Source organism: Botrytis sinoallii (genome assembly GCF_014898435.1).
Source record: "Botrytis sinoallii strain Bc 23 chromosome Unknown BSIN_015, whole genome shotgun sequence".
In the NCBI taxonomy this organism is placed as follows: Eukaryota; Fungi; Ascomycota; class Leotiomycetes; order Helotiales; family Sclerotiniaceae; genus Botrytis; species Botrytis sinoallii.
Genome location: NW_024066042.1, coordinates 750944 through 775202, shown reverse-complemented (window position 1 = coordinate 775202; position 24259 = coordinate 750944). Strand labels below are relative to the sequence as shown.

The 24259-nt window shown below is 42.8% G+C and overlaps 6 protein-coding genes across 6 annotated transcripts; 3 read left to right on the top strand and 3 right to left on the bottom strand.

Moving 5' to 3' along the window:
- Positions 1-803: 803 nt before the first annotated feature.
- EAF02_008229 (uncharacterized protein) lies at positions 804-1535 on the top strand (the record flags this gene model as incomplete). The annotated part of the gene is made up of 1 exon (XM_038904277.1): positions 804-1535. The coding sequence occupies one exon, from the start codon at positions 804-806 to the stop codon at positions 1533-1535; it is 732 nt and encodes a 243-aa protein (XP_038755999.1).
- Positions 1536-1697: 162 nt separating this feature from the next.
- On the bottom strand, positions 1698-4015 carry EAF02_008228 (uncharacterized protein). The gene is made up of 2 exons (XM_038904276.1): positions 3101-4015; positions 1698-3052 (listed from the first exon to the last, which is right to left on the bottom strand). The coding sequence occupies exons 1-2, from the start codon at positions 3551-3553 to the stop codon at positions 2213-2215; spliced, it is 1293 nt and encodes a 430-aa protein (XP_038755998.1). The 5' UTR covers positions 3554-4015; the 3' UTR covers positions 1698-2212.
- Positions 4016-4829: 814 nt separating this feature from the next.
- Positions 4830-6912, top strand: EAF02_008227 (uncharacterized protein; the record flags this gene model as incomplete). The annotated part of the gene is made up of 3 exons (XM_038904275.1): positions 4830-5388; positions 5454-6560; positions 6704-6912. 3 exons carry the CDS (start codon positions 4830-4832, stop codon positions 6910-6912), a joined length of 1875 nt encoding a protein of 624 aa, XP_038755997.1.
- A 6328-nt stretch (positions 6913-13240) lies between these two features.
- EAF02_008226 (uncharacterized protein) lies at positions 13241-15626 on the bottom strand. The gene is made up of 5 exons (XM_038904274.1): positions 14968-15626; positions 14691-14865; positions 14590-14633; positions 14356-14524; positions 13241-14288 (listed from the first exon to the last, which is right to left on the bottom strand). The coding sequence occupies exons 1-5, from the start codon at positions 15056-15058 to the stop codon at positions 13610-13612; spliced, it is 1158 nt and encodes a 385-aa protein (XP_038755996.1). The 5' UTR covers positions 15059-15626; the 3' UTR covers positions 13241-13609.
- Positions 15627-20821: 5195 nt separating this feature from the next.
- Positions 20822-21640, top strand: EAF02_008225 (uncharacterized protein; the record flags this gene model as incomplete). The annotated part of the gene is made up of 3 exons (XM_038904273.1): positions 20822-21117; positions 21227-21428; positions 21519-21640. Exons 1-3 carry the CDS (start codon positions 21049-21051, stop codon positions 21638-21640), a joined length of 393 nt encoding a protein of 130 aa, XP_038755995.1. The 5' UTR covers positions 20822-21048.
- Positions 21641-23110: 1470 nt separating this feature from the next.
- Positions 23111-23884, bottom strand: EAF02_008224 (uncharacterized protein; the record flags this gene model as incomplete). Its single annotated transcript, XM_038904272.1, has 1 exon — positions 23111-23884. One exon carries the CDS (start codon positions 23882-23884, stop codon positions 23111-23113), a length of 774 nt encoding a protein of 257 aa, XP_038755994.1.
- Positions 23885-24259: the final 375 nt, after the last annotated feature.

Here is a 24259-nt window from a genome sequence, read left to right as displayed (position 1 = left end):
TTTACGCGGCAATAGTGCATAGGTTATGCTATGCCTTCCTTTTTTGGTAAAAATGATGACCACCACAAACGAAGTAAGTTCCATCATGATAAGCTCCGTAACCTTGAGTTTATGCAATACCAAACTGCCTTCCTTTTCTGGTGAAAATATGCAATCACCCTCGTGTGGCCTAGATGATGAAATCGTATGTTATATAGCTCTGAGTGCACGGTCGGCTGACAATAAGGTTACAGATCCTCCGGCATATAAAAACGCCAAATCATCAACGTGAATTCTATATCCATCCCACTTATAGAGAGATCTACTCTGTAGGGACATTCAGTGGAACCCTCCTATCTTCCTGCAGGTAAGCAAATTGGCCGTGCTACTTAAGCTTAACTTATAGAGCACAGGGGTATGCGTCGCCATACCCTTTTGGGTAGGGCTTACTGTATCCCATTCTTCGGGCGTCAGGTCTCCACCACAACATATAAGCTGCATGATCGTTTCGGGTTGCCGTCTCGACACGGCTTTCCATTGTTGATACATCTTTCATTCCTCGATATGAGTCGTAACTTTACCAATCATGTTATAGCGTGGAATAAACATGCTTGATTCTTATATATTCCGAACCATGGTGAGAGGAGGTCCATTGCTGTCGAAAGAGTAATCCAATTACTATTCCTATCTCTACAGCCATTGTACCTTTGCACTTATTCCAGCCTCGTTTCAAGAGCCAAATCTTGTCAAATCTTGTCTCTCACTTGAACAATCGGGTGTGATCATTTTCGTTTATCACGTGTTCAGAATTCCGTGACCAGATAATGGAGAAATCCCTCTTTGCTCCAAAGCTTCATGGGCCCGAATATAAGAGGATACTCACCACAGATTCTTCTAGCGAGGATGGAACTGAGATGAGTGAGCCTCCCTCGTGGTTTCGAGAAATCAATGATGATATCCGATCTCGAATCTCGAGGAGATTTTTGATTTCAGTTACATTGTTATCCATAGTGCTGTTATTCGTGTCGTCCATAACGATAACTGGACTAGTCATCTCCTCTCGAAAACCTCATAAATTACCGGTCGCTCCTGAAGGGACAGCTTGTGGAGGCAATCCGACTGCCGCAAGATTGAATGGGTGTGTTTTCGACCCCATGATGAGCGCGTGGATACCTCGAGATTGTGTTTTTGATGAGTTGGTGGAACACGCCGGCGACATCTTTACAACGTGGGATTGGTATTCCGATGTCGACCTCACACAGCCGATCAACGGAAAGGACGAGTTGGATTTCTTGCGAGCTGGAAATTATACTAGGGTGTGGACTTCACATCAGAACGCTCACGAGCTTCACTGCGTATATATATGGAGAAAGATGGGTATGGCTTTGAGAAATGATCCTCCATTGGTGGATGCGAGCAATGCTTATCGCCACGTAACTCACTGCTCCGCCAGCCTGGAGTTAATATTGCAAGCAAAGACTGTCCCTGAGGAACCAGAGGCTTTTGAATGGCCTATGATGTATCATACATGTTCCTTACTTAAATACGACGTATGATGAATTGGTAGCATGTTGCTGTCACAAGTTGTAAAAGGATTCTACGTAAGCGCGTTAGGTAGTGTGCTGAATATGACTGATATTTTTCCACCAATTATTTTCGGTGTCGCGAAGATATATGTACCGCTTCAACACCACGTGATTCAAAGAGTAAAACATTGTACCCACCGAGTTTAATAGATTAGTTCAGATATCAATACTTGAATTGAAATGAGGTCATTTCAGGTTATTACCGAATTTTATACTTCTGATGGCAAATGAATAGTCAATAACTGCATAAAACGTTATTTCTCTAGCTCAATAAATTGCACCAAGTGTCATGTATGAATGAATGGTTGATGTGCAACTTGTAGATCTCTAGAACTCTTTCAAAGCCAAGCCAGCTTAAACTTATCAAGTCTCTGGCCAAGGGCAATTGATACTAGCATGATTTAAGGAAATTCCCGCCTATTTTCATGACCAAAAAAAGTCGATCGATGTCAAATGTAAGCTTGGAAATGTGGTGTTCGATATTCTCCTCTCGATGTCGTAATCTCGACCCAAGACCTTCAGGCCAGCTAATCAAATTAGAGTTTCTCCACATCTGCAGCCAATATCTCTGCTTCGCCGTTCAGGGATAGCTCCAAGTCGGTTTGTTCCATCTCATACTTCTCTTGTTCGGCAATAAACTCCTCTACTCAATTTATGATATGTAGCTCTGATTCGGCTTGTTCCATTTCCTGTTTAGCTCTCAATCTAGCTTCTTCGTCTTTGAGATACTCTTCATGCCATATTGGGATCTGATCGTCATAGAAGATCCATCCCTTTGGTTCTTGCACATGCCTCTTGATGGTACGTGAGTAATGTTCTATCTTGTAGCCACTAGGACCGCGTGTTTGAAGAGGAATCGGCCGTTCATTCTCGGGAAATTTTAAGAGTTGAGTGTGAGTCAAGTCATCCAGCTTCTGTTTTACCAACGCCCAGAAGGAGAAATGATCGTAAAACTTCGTCGTTGTTGTATATTCGTAACGAAGGATGCAGCTGCGAACAATATTCATATCCACGAAATACTGCTTGTTGGGTGGACCAATTTGTGCGACTTTGAAGTAAGAACTTTGTAAAAGATATGAAGGTTGGCCACCATTTACATCGTTGGTATCAAGTTTGATGGTCCATGTATACGAATCGTCAATTTTTCTGCGGCTGGCCAAGTTTAGGGAGTGTAAATTCTTTGAATCGCCAATGGCTGCCGCTTTCTCCCATTCCCATCCTCTTCGTCTGTATTTTGCTTCAGAATCTTCGTGATCGGCGTTAACTTGGAGATAGCCATTGCCGCCTCCATTTATTTCGTAAGCTGTTCTCTTGATGAAATTCATATCAGGGAAAAGTGAATACGCGAAATTCCACGAGATGACGTTCATGAGAAGTGATGTATGAAAGCCCTGGATGATTGCTTGGAAAGGAATGTTGGTTGTGTAGATTATTTGGATCTGAATTGGCTTCTCCTTGGTCGAGCTTGTCCTAAGGTATGATTCAACCTGAATCCATGTAAGTATATATAATGAATGATTTGGGATATGAAATACCTGTGAAATATACTTTAATTGGCCCACATTGTTGATCAAGCCACCATTTGCTTCCGTTTTCGACCCTTGTAGTCTGTAGCTTTCATGCTTGACCAAGTATTTGCCTATTTTCTCAGGAGTCCTGAAGTTGTTCGCATCTTGTACATAAATATCCAGGCCAGAGTCAAGCCAGAATCTCCTCTCAAAGAATTGTAGAGCGAAGCTTCCAGATATGAGAGCATCGTGTTTAGCCAACTTTGACCGAAAGCCGACAGGGTCTTTAACAAAGCGGGTGAGTTGGCGATTGATATTCCACTGGGTCTTGAAGAGCGAGTTAAACGACGAGGAAAGTTGCTTGGTGGTCAATCGGAAAAACAAGATGTCATTGGGATCGAGATGGGCACAAATGTTATCGAAAATGGGGTAGCATAGGAAGATATCTTTCCAGTCCAAATGTCGATTCGATCCGGACATTTTGTACGAAGTACGATACCACGAGGCTTCTCAGATTTGGTACTTCTATTGCGATGTCTCAAATGAAAGTGGTGATTTCTGAATGTGTTTGTAGAGGAGTATTTATGGCTTGATGACGGGAGGCTTATCCTTATCAACCACCTGGTGAACCAATAAATACCCAAGACAGATTATAGGCTGCAACCAACATTTGGGCCCCGGAAGATGAAATACGCGTGATAGATCGATGGAAACCGCGGGAACCGAAACCGTAGAAATTCAGTACGTACCAGAGATGATGGCACGAAGAACATGCCCTAGGAACAGCACAATATATATGCTGGTGATTATGAACTTTGGGTCGAATTGATTCCACCATCAGGAGTATTAATATCCCGTTCCGGCATCTAGCCTTATTGTAAGATCTTACATCTTGTACATCAATTTCTGTTGTATCTAAGGTCACATATGTTCTGGCATTGCTAGAAAAGACGTGAAGAAAGGACTGGTAACTTAAGAATAAGTGTCGTGCGTATGTTATTAAAAGCTATGGAGTTGACCTGGTGGACCAATCGTTTTGATTACCTAATACGCCTAATGCTCTTAGCACGCTTTCTGATACCTTAGGGGACAATATTTGTTGTCCTGTCCACATATCTTGTACAACTTGTGGTCTCATTATATTCATCTGATTCAACTATCTTCTATTGGAAAAATTTCTTAAGGCTTAATGAGTCTAGCCCAAGAAAATATCAAATCTTATCTCTCTGCTATCGTCTTTGATATAATTGAGTCCCAGAATCGCGGCATGACAAAAAGACCGTGCAAATGTTTCGTCTTCTGGAAATTCGTAACATTTGTTACATTCACCAAGCATTTTAAATGGTCGAGCTGGCCTGTTTCAATTTATTTCTTCTATAGATAGATTGTTTTGTAATTTTGTAACCCTTTTTTCATATGCAAAACCTAAATCATCGAATGGAAGAATACTATTTTTGGCGGTAACGCCAATGGAATGGCTAATGCTATTCACATTACAACCAAATCCTTGTTAATTTTCCCGTCTTGACATAGACTCCCGCAAGCTGCTCCTCATCTAGATTAACATCTTGAAAATGGAAACCAGGGGGGCGGGTGTATTTTTGTGGCTTTTACTGGTCGAACTTAAAATCTAGAGAATGAGCACATTGATATTAGACACAGGGACCCGAGACTCAAGATTCTCAAGGGCTGGTTCTCTTCGTAATTTGTATTGCTATCATTTGTGAATCCATACACACATGAGTTCAAACTCTCAATGTTAATTCGACAGATTATAGCATTGGCGACAGCCTTGCTGGTACAGGCACCGGTAGCTTTATCAGATGATGGTGTTGGTCGTCATCTTGTGCAAGATGGAATTAAGGTCCTGAATCAAGAACAGGTACAGAAGTCACAAGGACAAGTGCAACAAGCACAGGGTCAGCAATGCCAGAACCAGAATCAACAAATGCAAGGCGAGCAATCGCAGTGTCAATCTTCAACTCAGAATCACCAAAGCCAACCAACAGGGGCCCAAGGACGAAGAGGACTGCAGCCTCAAGCTCAACAATCTCAAGCTTCGCAAAACCAAAGACTCCAACCTCAGTCAACTAATACGGGGGGGTCTGGACAATGCTTCTCATCAAATGGATCTTGTGACCCCAACGGAATACCTTGTTTTAGCAACGATAGCACAAGTCGATGTTGTGGATCTGACGAGTTTTGCTCTACTAATAAATTGTGTGTTTCAAAGAACGATCCAAATAGATTCTCCCGGGGATCTTGTACAGATCCCACTTTCAGAGCAGCATCTTGCCCGAAAATTTGTCAGAGTAGTAGGTTTCCGACACTTAGCATATGACGACAGTAAGAGAGGTCTGATTGCTAACATGTAATGCAGTCGGCGATACTGGGGCAGTATTACCATGTGGTGATCCTTCACTAGGACAATTTTGTTGCGACGAAGGTCGAGGTTTTGAATGCTGTTCGACGCCAAGGAAAGTCTTCACACTAGGCAGAGGAACAACTTTTACGGAGAACTCTTCCAATTCAGCCGCCACCGCCATCTCAAATACAGATCTCCAGCCACAAAGATCATCTCAATCCGTAACTACACGTACTCAGACTGAGACTGCGACCCAAATTCAGACTCAGATATCTTCCACAACGCAGACAGTCGTCAAGACTTCCGTTTCCGTTTCCGTTTCTGTACAAGTTGTCACACCTAATCAATCTCCTACTTCCGCGATATCATTCTCACCAGCAGCTTCGGTAACATCTTCGACGTCAATCGTTCTTGTTACACAAACAACAACACAAAACCAACCATCTAATTCTCTCCAAGCATCGCGGAGCGGAAGTATGTATCAAAATCAAAACAGTCAACCTTTATCATCCTCTACCATATGGGAGGCCAATACTCGAACTTCTGCTTCTCCAAGTTCCAATGGAGACCAAGGTCAGAATGGAGGAATAAGTTCAACTTCGAGTGCGAATTCTCAAGCCTCAAATAAGACCCAGACCCAAAACCAAACCGATAACCAGGATATTCAATCCACTGTGTCAAACTTTCTGAAATCCCCCAATAATATGACCGCAATTATTGCTGGATCCAGTGCCTTGGCTGCCATCGTGATGTTGGGAATAGTGATAGTTTGTTTCAGAAAACGAAGACGGGGTAAGAATTCGGGTGTTCAGTTGCAAGATGGGAAAAGACGAGGATCTACATCTGAGAGGGGTGCTAGCGAGAAAATGGGAAACAGAGATGGGGTTGGAAGTGGAGATGCAAGTATAGGGGTATTTGTAACAGTGTCTGAGAAACTTAGAGGGTTTAAGGAGAAGACACATACTGCGCATTTGAAAGAAGACGATAGGGTCTCGAGGGAATTTGATGGAGCGCTTGGAGGCGGAATGTACCTGGAAGGTGGTACGATGGGAAGAGGACGACCGTATGGAGATTTGGGAAGGAGCTCTGCTGATAGTGAATACGCGAATATTAGGGATATGAGTACGAACTCAAATATCCCCCATCCATCCCTTCGAGCTTCAGCAACCCCAGAACACCTCCTCAGCCGCCTTCACTACCGCCGTTCCTTCCATCCCAATCTCGAGATTCGGAATATAGAACCTCGAGAGGATCTTTCACTTCAGCAACTACGGGATCTCATTATAGTCGTGCGACAAATGGAGACCCATTACGAATACCGTTGCAATTAGATATGCCCGTGCCATATCGCCCAGTTGGAAGTGAGAATAATGGAGCGTATGGGCTTCTTTCGAGAGAGGAAGAACAAGGTTCTGGACTCGGGCGGGAGCGAGTGAATGAACAGAGGCAGGAAGAACCTAGAGGTTTCTTCTAGGCTTTCATCGGAAAGAAGATTTGAGAGATGTATCCCACTATCTCTTAAATGGGGCCCAGGAACGAGAGTATATAATCATAATTTCAAAAGTAAACTCAGAATCTAAAGTCGAAACTTGGACGTCGAATTGCCGTATTGTCGTGATCTTATTTTATTTATTATTTCCAACTTTAGAATCGAAAAGAACCAAATTGTGACAGGTCAAAATGGTAAGGTGCGTAACCCGTATTTGCTGCAGTTCCTCTTGACTAAACCCTCACGGAATGATACAGAGCCTTGGGCGTAGGTAAACATTTACTGTGTCAGCAAAGCCATTGTTGTCCGTAGAAAAGAGAGTCCGACGTGTTGAACGCGAAGGATTTGTAAAGCGAGAACCACGGGCGGTATGACTCTTTCTTCATGAATCTGCAAAATATATACATATTCGAGCATTAAAAATAGTTGCTCAGGTAGAAAGACTATAATATTATACGATTCTTGGTATCAATTGGCCACTGGACGTTGGGGAGAGGATGCCTGGCGAAAGGTTGAGCTTGGTAAGCGATGTTGGTTTGTTGGTTTGAAGACCAGTCATTCTGGTGATCCGATTGATTTCTAGAAACAACCTGTGTTAGAGTCATGTTAGCTAATCAACTCTGAGCCAGTATCCATCTAGTCAACGGCTAGATCCAATTTGATTATTGAGACAAACCTTGACATGAGCACTGTGCGCGATGTGAAATGGGTGTATAGACTTTCATAGCCGTTATATTTTTATACTCCTCATTATGACCTATCCTCAGCTTGGACTGTGCGAAGACTCTAAGGGTGGTAATCAAAGGCCTGAGTGGTGTAAGTGAAAAAGTTTCCGCGGAGGCTGTGGTTGCGAAGTCTCTTCGGCCATGGTGGTCCATTCGTTTGTGAGCTTTGAAGTCAACGATTGAGGTGAGCTGGAAGGTGAAGGAACATATCGAAAATCTACTAATTTCCCCGTGGCACTATGTCCTTCTTAGTCTGGATATTGAAATGATTTGAAATTGCCAGTTCGAACGTGGGATATTTGTATATAAGGGAGGCATTGGACGCGTTTTCTTGCATAGCAGTGTGATTGAGATGCATTAAAAAGCACGTCTTCATATATCTTGAACAATGAGGGAATGATACACGATTGTTAGAGTCTCGATCAATGTAGAGAACATTTTGATAACGCTGTATCGCAAATGAATAGACATCTCTCTAAGACATATAATGGCAGATAAAGCAACGCTATTTGTAGGAAATGCTGAATCGTAATTATCCAAGAAGTTCGGTTATAGACAACCTAGCAAAGGATTATGCGGAGGTTTGAGAGCCACATAGATCCGAAGTCAGATAGTTCTCAGGTATATTCCCCCCTCCTGCTCCCCAAAGTGCCTTGGCTCATTTCGGAGCATCGCTCAAAATACGAATTGTAGTGCTGTAGCTCAGGTCGCAAAGTAATCGATATCACAGAGTACGTCACTGCGTTTTCTCCAATCCTACATATGAGCGATGATGAAGATTAACTGCAAGTTAAAGTAAATAGGATGGAACAAACTGGAGGGAGGCTATGCTATCAGAACCAAATTCAAAATTCGTCCGAAAGGATTTGAGGAGGAGTTTGCCGATCATTCCTCATTCGGTCCCTCACTATCTGGGGTCTCTTGACCTATCAATTTAGGCAACGAAAGTAATGGCTGCAGTGTACCAATTTACGTGTGTAAAGGCCGTGAAGGCACTCGGTCTGGAGTTTTACGGCCAGATTGGCGTAACACTGTAGTACCTTCCTCGTTACTTGTGGAACTCGGAAGTATGGAACCGAAAACTGCAATCTAAAGCCTATCCATAAGAAGTTGAGATTGATGAGTAATTGAGGACAGCCTCATACAAGATTGTGTTGAGCCCGAAATTTTCGGCTGACAGTGAGTCGGAAAGCATGGTACTAACCATGGGAGGTTTAGACAATCAGGGATACGGCACACTTCTCCGGTTGGTTGTATCCCGTTGGATAAGAATTCCCATTCGGTTAGCCAGGCCGAGTATGCAACGCGCACCAGTGAGGTAGGAATCAAGGCCCCGATCCCCCTATTTTTTTTTACATTTTTCGGAATAAAAAATAGACAAATATATAAACGTATGGCCCCGTTTTCCATCATAAAAACAATATCATCCGAGAAGAAGTGCAATAACAAAATAGCCCGCTTAAGAATCAAGTAATCGCTTTTATAAAAGGCTTGTATCCCTGAAACTTTTGGGTTGAAAACCAGCTTTGGCTTGGGCGCGCCACCCTTTGTTTTTCCCAATTTCCTGACTTTCACAGCGCGAAAATAGTTGAAGAATGGCAAGTGATTTCCCAAAAGTCAGCACAATCGCCGAGGGCTCGGTTGAGATCAATTTAATTCACACTATATGAGTGTGAATAGCGAAAGATGGCAATTTCTGGGCTCATGAGAATCCCATGATTGACCCAGCCTCGTATTGTGTGTGGGAACGGAAAACAATAACCCTATTCCGACTGCTAGCAACTCAACTCAACCTGGCACCCAAAATGAAAGGTAGATGTAACTAGAACCAACCTGGTTAGAGGCTGGAAAGGCTAAGGTAGGGCTGCAGTATTCTTACGGGACTAAGCACAAGGTCAAGGTCAAGGATTGGTCGATGAGATCTATGCTGCAAGATCTCGGGAGTCGAGTACACATACTAATAAGTAGGTCAATGCGGAGGTCGTATGTATGAAGCGAACCAGCGAAAGTGCCCCAGAGAGGCTGAGCACGTGAAAATGGACTCCAGTCAAGAGCAACCTTATTCGTGGCAAGGAATCGTCGCAACAGAACGAAGTTTCCACTCGGAGTTGCAGAGTTGCAAGAGACATCTCAACAATTTGTGTCTTGTCCGAGGTCTTCATATTTCGGAACCAAACACATCGACAACAGACGGGACTATCACCTGACCCAATCCGGAGCTCCGATTCGCTATCATGTTCCTCAAAATATCTGTCATATATCACAAACAGCAATCAAATTTCGCTGCTGTTTAATCTGCGTTATCAAACAATTGATGCTACTCAAATGAGTATATATACAACCTGAAGGAACAGCACGAATGATTCCATCAACAATTGGTATCTTGCATCTCGGCACTCGCACCTCGTGACTGTTTTTGCACCTTACACGTGATCGATCACTGGACACGAAAGATTGAGATCATCTCAGTGAATCGGAACCCAACGCCAGCACACCAATATCGGTATCCCGATATCTGCGATTTTTCGCACCCGCTTGAGTGGGCATCTGTTTGGATGACTACATACTTGGGTATGTGCGTAGAAGTCACGTCCACAAATCCGCAATACCCGACGATTCAACACCTCCTCAATCAACCAAAATGGAAATATGCGTCTGGAGACTGAAATCTCTTTATTAGTGGTGCGGGATACTCAACTCCATCATATCTCTCGCGCGTCAGCTAATCTTCTGCATGTAGAGAAGTCTTACCTGGTCATTTCTTATCAAGTTGAAAAGTCAAATATCGTCTTGACCGGTACCTCCAACAACCTAATCGAGCTCATGTCTTATTTCCGAAGTGGAGTCTTCCTTGTAACTTTCAACATTGGACTGAACAGATGCATTGGTCATGATCCGCTCGAGATTGAAGCGAGTCCGAACTTTCCACTCCGCAGGGAGTTCAAGGTATAGGTATCCGGATATTGCAGAAACGTGTTAATCCGGTTACCCGACGGCAATTTGTACATCAAAAAGCTTGTCAACCACCACGACGTAGTAAGTTCTCGATTAATTGGTGGAAAGCAGAACTCATGAGAAAGTGCATCACGCTCCACATAGATAAGAATTCTTCGTTATCTTAAGTTTCACGTGGATATCGTTTGGCTAAGAATTACTCGCTTCTGCTTCAAAAAACCCTTTCCTTCTTGTAGGAAGGTACCTTATCAGCACTTCGGGATGGCGGCTTGCCGATGCTCGGTATCCACAGCTCATGAACAAGGTGTTATATATTCATCCCCGAGGGCCAGGATTTCAATGACCGAAAGTTGCCTGCCATGTTAATATATAGTGTTGTACTCCTACATAAAAACCTTGACACTTGTCTCCGGACCATGCAAGCTAGGGATGGGAATAAACCCAGAAATACCCCGAAGGATCAGTCCTTGCATTTTCCTCTCGAGAATTGCGTTGATGGCATTCTACCTCTCCGAATGCTGTCTTCGATCTATAGCCCAAACTGCTATCAGCCCAAGGGTCTTGGCATTCTATTGACTCTCTCATTCGTTCAGATCTTGCGCTACAGTTACTGTTCGTTAATCAGAATACGGAATGATTTTTGTTTACCACGGCCTTTATCCAAAAGTACGAAGTAGAGGTATTTTCAGATAAACGACTTGTTTAGTTGACAGGATAGGTTTTGACCGCCATGTTCCAAGAATCCGAATCTATTATTTATTACATTGTTCGTCTGGGCGATAATCCATTCACACAAGGGGCTACAATCCCATCAGAACTGAGTCTTGGAAAACAATTGTCGAAATTTGTTATCGTGGGTGGTTACCAGTACCACACGCCCATACGGATGAGGTCGGACGAATATGAGAGACTACCCCAAATTATCCAATCAAATTGATGGATTTCATCAAGTCCAGTCACAGGAATAAAGATGGCCCCATCACATGGTAGCATGCCTCAGGGTGTATTTAAGGCTCTCACGTCAGCGGACTCGGTACCATTCCCTTGTGCATTCAGCCTCGGGGATACAACTTATTTAGTTAGGATACATTCCAAGCATTGCTTACTTCAACAATATGTCATGTATCGGATGTGAACATCTGCTTGCAGCCAGTTTGTAACCATTCAAGCAAGGTTGATTGGATAAAATTTACGCCAAACCATTGAAATTTTTTTTTCTTTTCCGCCGACTGCACGTGGTAGGTACCTCACCCTCGTATCCCTCAACAGCAGCAATGCTGCGGCTGTTAATTGTGAGAGGTCTGTGCGATGACATGCAGTCAGAAGTGACATCCCTAGTCTAGGGGTCTCGCATTTCGTACGCTTTATCATTGTTCAATCGTTCAAGATCATCTAAAACTCGAAGACCAAGAAAGTTGCCTAGTGGTCAAGGTCTTTCATGCAAGCCATTTTCTGATACAAGATACCTAGGTACTATCAGCTAGAAAATAAAGTTTAAAGCGTTGCAATTGATACTTCCGATACGAGGTCATGTTTTTATTAAATGCTGGGCCCATATATAAAGCATCTTTTCACACCAAAACTTATTTACTTTGAAATTCAATATCAAATCAATTAATATTATTATATATTTGAAATTCTATAAAATAATATATTTTTATTTAAAATCTAATAATCTAAATTTTTTTTTAAAAAAAACAATCAATCAAATCAAAATATATATCGAACTTTGATAAGGAAATTCGCTTAAATTTCAGTCTAGCATTCTTCAAAAACACGTCCTCGTATAGCAGACGCTAATAGACTAGGGTTGAGGAAGCTAAGAGCATATAGCCGAATCGAAGGGTTATCGCCCCATACACATATTTAGAATGCTTGGGAGGCAGGGGAGGGTATTGAACGTGGTCTACAAGCTACAGCTATGAACCTTCAACCTATTACAGTGAAATTCCTACAATAGTACCACCTATAGCACACATAGAGCTATCATCAGTCAATTTCACAGACATTGGAAAACACTCTGTCCACGGCTACTGCATGAGTGACGCGTAGGTATAGCTATAGCTGAATCACCGCTCTGTTGTACAGTTACAATAGATTCCTCTGAGTCGTCAGCCCGGCATGGAAAGTCCCCTGTATATCCGGGCCCTTGTAGAAATGTAACATCTACTGAAATTTATATAAGATTCTATTAAGCAATGGCCTTATACAGAGGTTGACGGCATAAGTATTATAAAACACACCAAAAAGCAATCAAGCTTTTCCCCATTTTTATTGTTTGAACCAATCATGTCATTACACTGATTGAAAATTTATATAATAAACTCCAAATAATAAAAATATTATAAATTTATTCTACCCCTAACAAAATCACTCAAATTTATCGAAATTCATATTTTTCTTTTTAGAAATACTATTCTGAGCCTATTTAGAATCTATTAAAAGCTTTAAAAGCTTTCAAAATATAAAAGTTGAAGATATAAATAAAAGATATCAAAATGCGAAATTTTGAGGGGGATAACTGAATATCTAATAAACTTAGTAAAAGAAGCATTAGAGTTTCGTAAAACAGTAACTTTCATTAAAAATGGGGTTTATACGACTTATCCCATCAACCTCCGTAGGTCTGCACAATACGGTATGGGTGATATTCGGCTCTTCTTCCCTTTCAGGGTATCATTAGCAAGGTTTATTTCATGATGATCATTGTAATAAATGTTATAACAACAGATTGGCGGGAAAGTTTCTAAATGCCTCAAATTTCTGTATCCTCGCCAATGTGCCATCCTATCCTCAATGCAGGACTAAGGTCATTCGTCTATTCTTGCTGATAACAATATACCCAACCCACCAAATGCGCCCGCAGGGCCTGCAGCGCCTGCAAAAATCCCAAAACCCATGCAATTTCCGAAAGTAAAAGTTTACAAAAGAATATGTACAGTATGCATTTCCGAAAGTCCTCGTTAAATTGAAAGTCGTGGTTGAAAAGTATTCCCGGGGTATCAAGCAACGTTACTAAAGACCTCCATCTTCACATTGCTCCTAGACTCCACAAGCATGTTCACAATGGAAAACAAGGTATCCGGCTTCACATCCTCGAGTATCAACTTGTAATTATGTCCAGCCGGGACATCGGATACCGAACTCATGGTCGGTGGCGTAGAAGCTATCGATTGTCGGTGGTCTGGTGCCGAAAATGCCTCAGCCAATGCTAAATCAAAGTTCATATCTTCGCAGTAAAGGTGATCAATATCTGCTTCCGTTTCACTGGTAAGACCGCCAACTGTTGGTATGCCCATGTTGTATCCCGTAGGTGCCGAATTTTGGCGCAGTGAAATTCCGGGTGACGAAGGTTCTGTAGATGAATAGGACATGTCATTGAATTGTAAAGGTGGTAGCCCATCAAAATTAAACAGTGAATGTGCATCGTTGTTGAAGTTGTTTTGGGACAGTTGCTGAGCGGTGAGCTGAAGAGGAAGTCCCGGGAGTGGTAATTGCCCCATCAAAGAGTTCTCCGTTTCATACTCCATCGCGTTGTCAGGTGATGAATCTGTGTGCAAAACCTGGTCGAGTCTTTCAGACTTGGGAAAGTCGAAACAGTTGCGTTCTCGTACTGGAGTACACTGAGTCGTAGATGCTTTCCGTCGTTTCAATCGGCCTTTTCTTTCCATGATAACGTATCTAAATCCGGCAAAAGAATAAGTAATCGTTGCGTTGAAATCTCGAAAATTTGAAGGGCTCCTCTAACCTGTTCTTTATGTCTGTTGGTGAGCGGTTTGGGAACTCTTTCTCACTTATGCTCTTCCAACTCCTTCCGTGTACGTGAACAGCCTCCAAGAGTCGGGCTTCCTCGTCACTATCCCAATCCTCATGACTGATATTTGGATCGAGAAAATGATACCATCTCTTAGCGCATTCTTTTCACATGTCAGGTTAGCATATGAATGATTCCAAATTCAAAGGGGCTTGGGAAAACACTCACGGTCTGCATGCCTTGTCTTTACTATTTCGGCAACCATAGTCCAACTATGAGAAACTTTTAGCTTCAATGAAGGATTGCTTTTGTGCTTCGGATGTACATACTAAGTGCCATGTTGCTCTACTCCTCTCCTCAGTCGATCGTCTTCTTCATGATCCCATAGTCCTTTGTTGACTTCCTTTCCCACTTTGCTCCATCTCTTCCGGCAATCCTTATTTGTCCTACCCCGGACTTTCGACGCGATCAAATTCCAGTCGTTCACAATTCCCCTTTCCTTGACTATTTGTTAAGATACTTAGAATCAGTCGATCGTTTATTTGGATTGCCAAGAGCATTTTAAATGCAGGGAGAATGACTTGAAAGAAAATCGGTGGCAATTACATTGCAATACAGCTTCTCTGCGCAAGATCTGGTCCTCGTCGTCCGTCCAGTACTTACGGACCCGTGATGGAGATGGTGCTATAATATCCATTGATACCAACAGGAAAATAACAAGATCCGCAATTAAATTTGGTGTGTGGCACAAATGCAAGTTACATATAATTTTTGAGTGCGGTTAAAGATATAACGATCAGATGAAGGAAGGGTTCTATCAACTATCGGGCCCGGGATCAAAAGCGTCTTACAGTGAGATATGTGCGCGCCGCTATCATGCATGGTAAGCCGTCCCGGGGGGGCTGGACGAACCTGCAGTGACACACTCGCTTTTTGAGGATTTGGTCATCGGAATTCGACTTTATCGTATCTAAAATGGCATTGTAACTTTGTGGCTTTTAACGGTTGTCTTGCGTGCAGCGGGCTGTGCCGAGAGCTTGTGTCATTAATGTCACCGATATCCGTGTTACTGAGATATTTTGAGCGGAAATCGACTTGGTATTGTTATGATTGGGAGAATTACGAACAAAGTTTGCTGAGTAACTTGCTATTGCTTGGCAGTACCAATGTATCAGAAACTTGCCAAACTACTAATAGAGTAAGCTCCACGTGCTATAGAGGCAAAATTTGAAGGCCGATTCTTGGTACCGGTATAAAGAACACTTCGGTTTACAGATCCCAATTATTAGGTACTGTGTATACGATTACGTGAAGCTTAGTCGCAAACTACTTTACTATCCTGGCTACTGTGCAATGACCATCCTTGGAACTACCAGGAAATGAAATTGTTACAGGACAAGTCCCACTTGAGATTCTATTACGCGCACAACCACCAAGTTCCCCAACTGTTTGCGGTTAGGATATGGGGTTATTCGTAGCCTTGTTTCCGTGTCAAACTGAAAGGATCATGAAGGATTTGTGCGGCGAAACGTGCATGCTCTGGTCGATATGTACAAGTTCTGCACGGTTCACACATTATATAGGGAGATGATTCGTTGTGGGCAATCGCTAGGTATGAATCATGGCCACGTCGATAATCAGATAAGTACCAAGGTATTCAGCGGTATCTTATCCTTGCTCGCTTAATCCAATTTATCGTTCCCCCCATATTTTACGTGGGGTTTTTGCAGCTAGCCACTCGCGTTCATTTACTAACTGCCTGATAGAAGATCCTTGCCCGGACCCGAGTACAACTTTGTTCCTATTGAAGGAAAGTTTTCACAACTTAAAATCGCAACTACTTCGTATGTACCTGGTTCCTATTGAAGGAAAGTTTTCACAACTTAAAATCGCAACTACTTCATATGTACCTGCTAAGTATATCAGCATGTTGACATGGAGTTGAATCCCTGTTATACCCGGTACTTTTTGGGGGTAATTCGTTTAGCGGGGCATCTCATGAAGCATGCCCGTCAAATTAGCCGCTATTAGCCTTTCGATCAGAACATTCCAATCCATGGGGGTACGATCCTCCCGAGGTAGTAATTTTCCCTGAGCGTCAAATATTTACCTTCAAATATCCTCCACATCCTTCGCCTATTTCGTTTTGCAATTGCGTGGCTTAAACCCTACATCCAATGACCCCTCTCGCGTGGCCATCTTGGCTGTCACACCGGTCTTGGTGACCCCCAAAATGGATGGAATTCCCGGAGGCCAAGCTTTAAGCTTTAAGGCTTCTGCATTTGGAACATCCATGAAGATGGTCCAAATAAAACATCAAGCTTGCATCAAAAACTCTATTGGCAACGAACATGCAGCTCTGCCGTCGCGTAGCTTTCCATTCCGAGTATAATTGAGTTTGATGGCCCGGGTGACCTTCCCAGCCCGCAAAATGTTCTTGATGGAAATCGAGGGAAAGGGGATCTCAACCAGCATCGGGCCGCCACTTGATCCTCGCCATGCCGAGATTTTGACCTTCACTGACCACGACACGGTCCCTTCGCAAATTCTGTCTCCGAAATTACAATCCGCTTGTTGACGTGATGGAAATAAGCAATCTATCGAATTGTTAGCGTAATGATAGGTGGATCGCGGGCGTTGCGGGCATTGCGGATTTCCGCAAGTCGTCGGCCTCGCGCTTTATTCACCCGTATCGAACCCGTTCTCGCTCAAGCTTCAAAGATAACTGGTCAAATCTAGTGCTAAAAGATTTCGATGAATAGGATGCGCAATCTTATCCAACCTCCTTCGCATCCAAATTCCTCCCACTTTGTAGAAGGGCATACTACTGAGATCATTCGGTCACCATTCTCTCGATAAGACAATGGGGGAACCAATGTGTTTGATGTTTGATATTTGATATTGACCCTGTTATTTGTGGGCTTCTCCTCTAGGAATCTGTGGTACCCGTCTATAGTTGTAGACTTATCTCTGAGATCACGACCCTGATTTTCTCTTTATGTGGATTTGCTGCAACGCTTGAGATATGTCTACTAGGGTGTCCCCAGATTTTCGATTGCTCAAGATACAACATGTTGGTTTCTTTCCTGGGTTGTCAGGATCATCCTTGCTATCATTTACCTACCATAAGCTTTGTCAAAAGCTTAAGGTTCTTCTTGAGAACCACCCGGCACCGGATTCTCTTCCCATCTCAACGCCCGCAAGCCACAATACCACAAGATATAGGGCAGCACATGCGATCTTGAACAGGGAAAACAGTTTCAGGGTTTCCGGCAACCGATAGGTCAACATCACAATTAAGAGTCATGGAATTCAAGCGCTACATGCTATATGACTCTCTCTACAGCCTGTCACTCTTATGGGTCAAATTTGCGCTGCATCACTTTGTATGTGTGCATCAAGACAGCAACCACGTGTTTGTTAGGGAAAGTAGTAACAATTCTATCTACGATATTTCTCTTGGCATTGGGCTTTTATATATGCTAGTATCAACACATTACCGTTACATTACCAAAAGAGTTTCTTTGTGTCTAAATACATGATTACGCCATCACCATCCTCACTGCATTCAATCAACTTTATTCCTAATTCCTCCACATCCGAGGCTGCCAGCATCACAAGAAACTCCGTCCTTTCTTATCCAACATGGGTGAATCATTCCATCGATAATTGCGTCGAGCAATCAATTTTTCATCCCGAGATTCATTTGAATAATACTCGCTCCAGATATCATCAGTTATCTAAAGTATGCAAAGCGACAGTCTAGACATCACTATTTACCCTGCTTAGACGTCTGCAGTCATCTCGGCCAATATACCCTCATGTAAGTTGTTCCATCGTCTTCCCGAATCTAAGAAATAAAGATCACTATAGGCGGTTGACTCTTTGCCTCAATGTTTCGTGCAGTGTAGATCATTAATTCTGATATCGATTTGGTGGTATGAATTACTCCCCGTGACTTTCTCATATAAGATACGCCCCGCGAACCGCAATCAATAAGCTGATTCTCCTGTAGATATTCGCCCGTCAGCCGTATTGTTCCTTCTATACTGCAACTAGTTCTAGGGTTCTGGGACCCGAGTATAAAGTTCTTGCTCGGGTCCCCTTCAGCCTGCCTCATTGCTTACATTGGTTGGCACGACAATGAAGTTGCCGCCGACGGGAGCGAAAGACGTAAGGGGCTTACAAAGACCCATAAAGACCCTGTAAGCACTATGTTTGATGAAGAAACCCACGGTTGAAGATAAGTCCCTGCATTTAGCGTGCGTTTGTGATATTTCTGTGGGTGTTCCCGGGCCGAACCTGCTTCGTTGAGAATATGCAGATGTTCGGATTTTTGCATGCATGAAGTTGAGCTGCATGAGATAAGGCCTAGGGCTATTGACGTGAATAATCCCACCTCCCCGAAATAGTCTCAAACTTGAAGGATGCCGAGACAAATAGGCTTCAGTGGCTCTTACCGGTCCGACATGAGGTTATTCGGCTTTTCAACGGTGAACGAACTCGGGTAAGCCAACTGTTGGCTCTTCTTCTTATCGGAGATTTCGGAGGGAGGTCACCGAAGCTCATGTTGGGCAGGCAGTAATCTGGTAGATTAGCAATCTGGTCGCTGCCTAACAAGATAATAAGGTTACATGCACGTGTTTTTCTTTTCTTGAGAATCTTGTTACTGTCGATCATTTGGAACTGGAGAGGAGAAAAGTTCAAATTCCTTAGCACAGCTGAGCGTCAAAGAATCCCCGTCTAATCCCGTTGCCTAGTTGTATACATTTAGCTGCCATCTTCGCAATAAGATCCCCGAGGATGAAATCGTCTTCAATTTGATCAGGTTCGGACGGTATTTGGCTTTGGTTTCTAATAATGAACCCCCCACCGCAAAACACATCGCCAGTAAAACGGTGCTGCCACATGATCCACATAAACAAAATGCACAACATCAGTGCCACCCGCCATGATGATATGCTACAGTGGGAATCTAGTCGCTTGAGATTGAGATTGAGACCAGAATCAAAAGTCTTCCAGCATTGAGAGTGTTCCAGAAGTGAAGATCGGCTCAAGCTTGCCTCTTTTCAAAAACCTTAACAAATCTTACCAAATAGAATCGCAATCTTTGCCACGCAACATATTAACAAAGCAAGCGAGAATGATTCGCAATTCTTCCCGGTGACTTTCCGGAAGATCTTCTACGCATACCAAAAATTCTAATTGGTAACGCTACTGGATCTATAATCCACGATTCCCACGATTGGAGAATGGAGATTGGAATGCGGATTATGAATATTATTGTCTTCGCCAACTCTTACTTTTCATGAGCGGTTTGTGCTCCAGTGAGCATGTTATAAGTGTGTGCAAAAGAGTTTTGATTGTAAGACGTTAGACGAGCCTTGAAGCCGGTTAAAGTTTGACCGGAGTCCTGAAATAAAGCTTGTGGCTGGCTAAAACCAAGGTCTGAAAGGGAGGTAAGGTTTTGATCTTCGATTGGAAGTTTGAGAAAGGGCTGTTTCCATCTTGTGTATTTCATATGGTGTGTGTATTTCATATGGTGCTGAAATTCATGTTATTGCTACCACGGCGTCAGTCACAAAGCTGCGAGCCTGGTCCATGTCGGAGAATTCTTCCTGTCTTGAAAGCAATCCGAGAAAGCTGAATGAAGTCTTCGATCGTGCGAATGTTTTGAGGAAGTTCCACATCTGACCTCATAATCCCTAAACTAGAAGGAATCTTCTTCGGAGTCGGGATTTAGATTTTAATCTACGGGGTTTAACAATATGTAGTGATCTCAGAGACTTGACTCCAATTTATCAATTGGGATTTGGAATTTAATGGCTTCATCAGCTGGACGAGTCCTCCATCAGCCACATCAGTTTGACTGCCATCTTCTCGTGAATATTCTTCGCTAGCCTGGTTTTCACGGCCATGTACTCAATATTGCAATATCTGCATTCCACGAATCTTCTCCGACCATTTTCTAATCATGTCTCAACTGACGTTCTCTTCTCACCGTTGTACAAGGTTCTCTCACCCCACCCAAAAAGATGAAGATTACCGAGAGATGTCGTTGCAAGCCTTACCAGTCTCTCTTCTGTACACCTCCATCAAACTTCCTCTGCATACCGCATTCCCAAACAATCGATTCTAGATCTATCAATTCTTCAGCTGAAAGCCGTCACTAACGCTATCCTCCACAGTTTTTCTTAAATTAAGAATGCCAAGATCAATGACCATTATATTTCCAGCTTTTCCCACGTCTCTGGCGTCTCCCCAAATGCTTCGTACTAGCTACCAACATGATGTACCCCAAACACAAAAGTTCCACGAATGTATAACAAAAGCTTCAATAATTCGGCAGCACCACGACAAATCTTCGTTCTTGCGGTACTCGACAGGTGCAATTAAGTTATCGCTCGGTGATCAATGAGCAAGAAGGGTACAAATGATGGAAATATGAGGGCCGATTGTGTTAATCCCTCATACCGAGGTACAGAATTTGAACATTGTACTGAGAATTTGAAAGGACTTTGAGTTTTAAAATATTATTATTTGAGGGTCTCATTGGTACCTGGATGGGAAATAAAGAAATATACATCATCTTCACTTTACTACATCAGCAAGGTCTTATCTGAGCCATCTACATTGCAAGTTCAAGATATTCAATCTAGAGAGCCTTCAACTTTCAACCAAGCGAAAATGCGTCCTATCTCACTCATCACAGCTGTCATTCTCCCTCTCGCCTTTGCGGCGCCTGTCCCTGAAAAGGTATATTTCTCCAACGTGCCCCAGCTCCAACACCAAACTAGTTGAAATGCTCATATCACTAGACACTAGTCCCCAAGTTATCCCCATCCCCCCTCCCGCCGTAATTCAGGCCCTCATTGACGCTGGCCTGGGCCAATTCGCCACTCCCGCCGACATAGCATACATCAATGACGCTATAGCCGCTGCGGAAGCTGCCGCCGCCGCCACGCAGAAAGCTGGTGGTTCTAGCAAGAGACAGGGTTCGGGATTAGGATCAATAACGGGTGCATTAGATCCCATTCTTGGTATACTCGGGAGTTTAGGGCTTGGGGGTTTGAAAAGAACGAGATGAGATTGTGAAGAGACAGGAATTGGCCGGAGAATTAGGCCCCCTTCTTACTATAATCGGAGACTTAGGTTAGGAGGGTTGAAAGAACGAGATGAAATTGTCAAGAGACAAAGTCTTCCTGTTCTTGGAAATGTTGTTGGGGGTGTTCCTGGAATTGCAACTGGACGGGGATCACGAATAATTTACCAGTTGTAGGACCCGTTGTGGGAGGAATTTTGCAGAATCCGACTTCTGTTGTTACTTCGGTATTGGGAGGTGGACTCAAAGAGAAAGCCAAGAGACGCCAAGAAGTTATGACTTGATTTATATTCGAGAGCGTGGATTGCCATTTGAAACGCCTACTTTGCTGATGCAAGAGCTAATTGGTGATTCAGTTGCTGCTGCTATGAAAGAATAGAATGATAATGGAATTTTATTCAGTAGGGGATCTAGAAGGAAATGGGGAGATTATTAAGTGTTGGAATGATGCACATGGAAAGTTTGATGGCTATGGTGGAAGATTGTTTGGGTTGTATTTGGGTGTAATGCGACTCTGACTGCTAGATTGATTTTGCTGTTCTAGCTATTTACTGTCTTTAGACCAACATGTTTAATGCAAGCTTTCGTTTTGGACTCTCTTAAATATCACTCAGATGTCTTCTGGAAATCTATAGATGTGAATAAGAACAGTAGTACCTATTTAGTTCATTAAGATGAATCAACATCTTGCTACCATTTATTAGTACAGCACGTTGTATGGATTTTTCAATTCAAAATAATGTTTGTATTTTGTATTTATAATCTAATTATTCAAACTATTCAAACTATTCAAACTATTCAAATCTTTCAAATCTTTCAAATCTTTCAAATCTTTCAAATCTTTCAAATCTTTCAAATCTTTCAAATCTTTCAAATCTTTCAAATCTTTCAAATCTTTCAAATCTTTCAAATCTTTCAAATCTTTCAAATCTTTCAAATCTTCCAAATCTTCCCCAATTTTTTTTTTGAATTTTGTTTGAAATTTTTATATGGATCGAAAACTTTATTGTTAAGTTTTTTTTAAAATAAATTATATTAGAATATTAATTAATTGATTTCAATATATAAGAAACTATATAAAAAACTATTAGAGATTAAATGATAAGATATAAAATTCTATAAAGAATTAGAAAGAAATTTAAAGGATTTCTGAATAATATAGTATCTTAGTATATCAATAGGCCTCACAAAAACATTTTGAGTTGAAAAATCCGTATGAAGTACTATGTACTAATTTAAAGCTTGCACAGCTCAAATCTCTACATCCCATAATTTTCCATTGTAAAATTAAATCACAGCAACAATGTTTCACGGTTTCACAAGCAAAAAGGACTGAAAATCAAGAGAGTATGTGCTTCATTTTTTTTGACCAGACACAACTATGGACATAAAGAAACCAAACTAAAAAACCCCAATCCAACACCATGCCCCTCCCACGAAAAAGAGCCGTCGCTCAAAGCTGGGGAGTGCAGCCTCCGTGTTCATAACCTCATCACATCATCCAAATGCCACCATTTTCTTTTAGCGAAAGAAAATAAGGTAAGTCCATCCCCCAGACCAACCAAATTCCAGGGATCCAACCAATATTTATCGCAAATCATATGAGCAAGGGAATGCAGGCTCAAGATTACACCAAGCAATCGTTATTTAAACGTATTTGCAAGTAACACCAGTGCTTCCAACAAGAGAACAGTCGGTGAGGACCGTGTTTTGCTGAAGATCGATAATGGTAGCACCGGTAACACCGACGGTTCTTCCGGACTTGACGGCAGAAGCACCAGTGAAGGTAACGGTACCGAAATCGGCAAATGGGACAAGGGAGCTGCCCTGCTCGAAGTCCTCAACGATCCACTCGGCATTGTACTCGCAGAGATCTCCGTCAACACCACCGGTGAAGGTGTGGGAAACAGATTTGCCCTTGGTGACGTTGTCGACAATGGCGGTACCAGCAGTCTTAGAGGTGGCGGTAACAGTGACCTTGATGGTGTCACCAGCGGAGATGGAGATACCGCTGAAGTCGTATGCGTAATCTGGGTACCACTCATACCAAGCATCATAAGTGATGGAAGAACCAGACTTGGTCCAGTCAATACCAGTTTGGAGAATGGCAGTACCACAGGTGTCACCGTCAATACCAACCCATGCGGATCCGGAACCAGCAGTGGATGGGGATGGGGCAACGAAAGTACCAGTTACGGAGGTATAACCAGTGCCGACGAGGACAGCTCCAGCCCAGTTGGAGGAGTAGGAAACATCGGTCTTGTTGGTGACTTCGGAAGATGGTCCTTGAACGTACTTGACTGGGTTACCGTGGGTGCCAGCAGCGCGCTTAACGGCACGTGCTTGTCTCAAAGCGGTACCTGGGGCAGCAACGGCAGATCCGGCCAAGAAGGCGGTAGCGGCGAGAGTGGAGAACTTCATTTTGATTGATTGATTGATTGATTGATTGATTGTCGAACGAACGGACAATTAATAGATGGATTGGATTGGATTCGCTGTGAGGACTGAGTAACGATTGAAGCTGGACTGGAGAGAGAAAGACATTATCCAGCGGATGAAGACATGATATATATACGATTGAGAATGACTGACTTTCACATCAAGCTCAAGCTCAACTGCAACTCAACCCAGGTCTCAATCTACCTTCCCAAATGATCAGAATGTGTTGTTATCACGACAACGTGGGGATGTCGATATCTCAATTTGGACTTCTTCACCGGCACTTTGCATGGAAGGTCCAATAGTCGCCAATGAGGCCATCCAACTATGAATGCCGACGTCTAACTTTGACGAGGG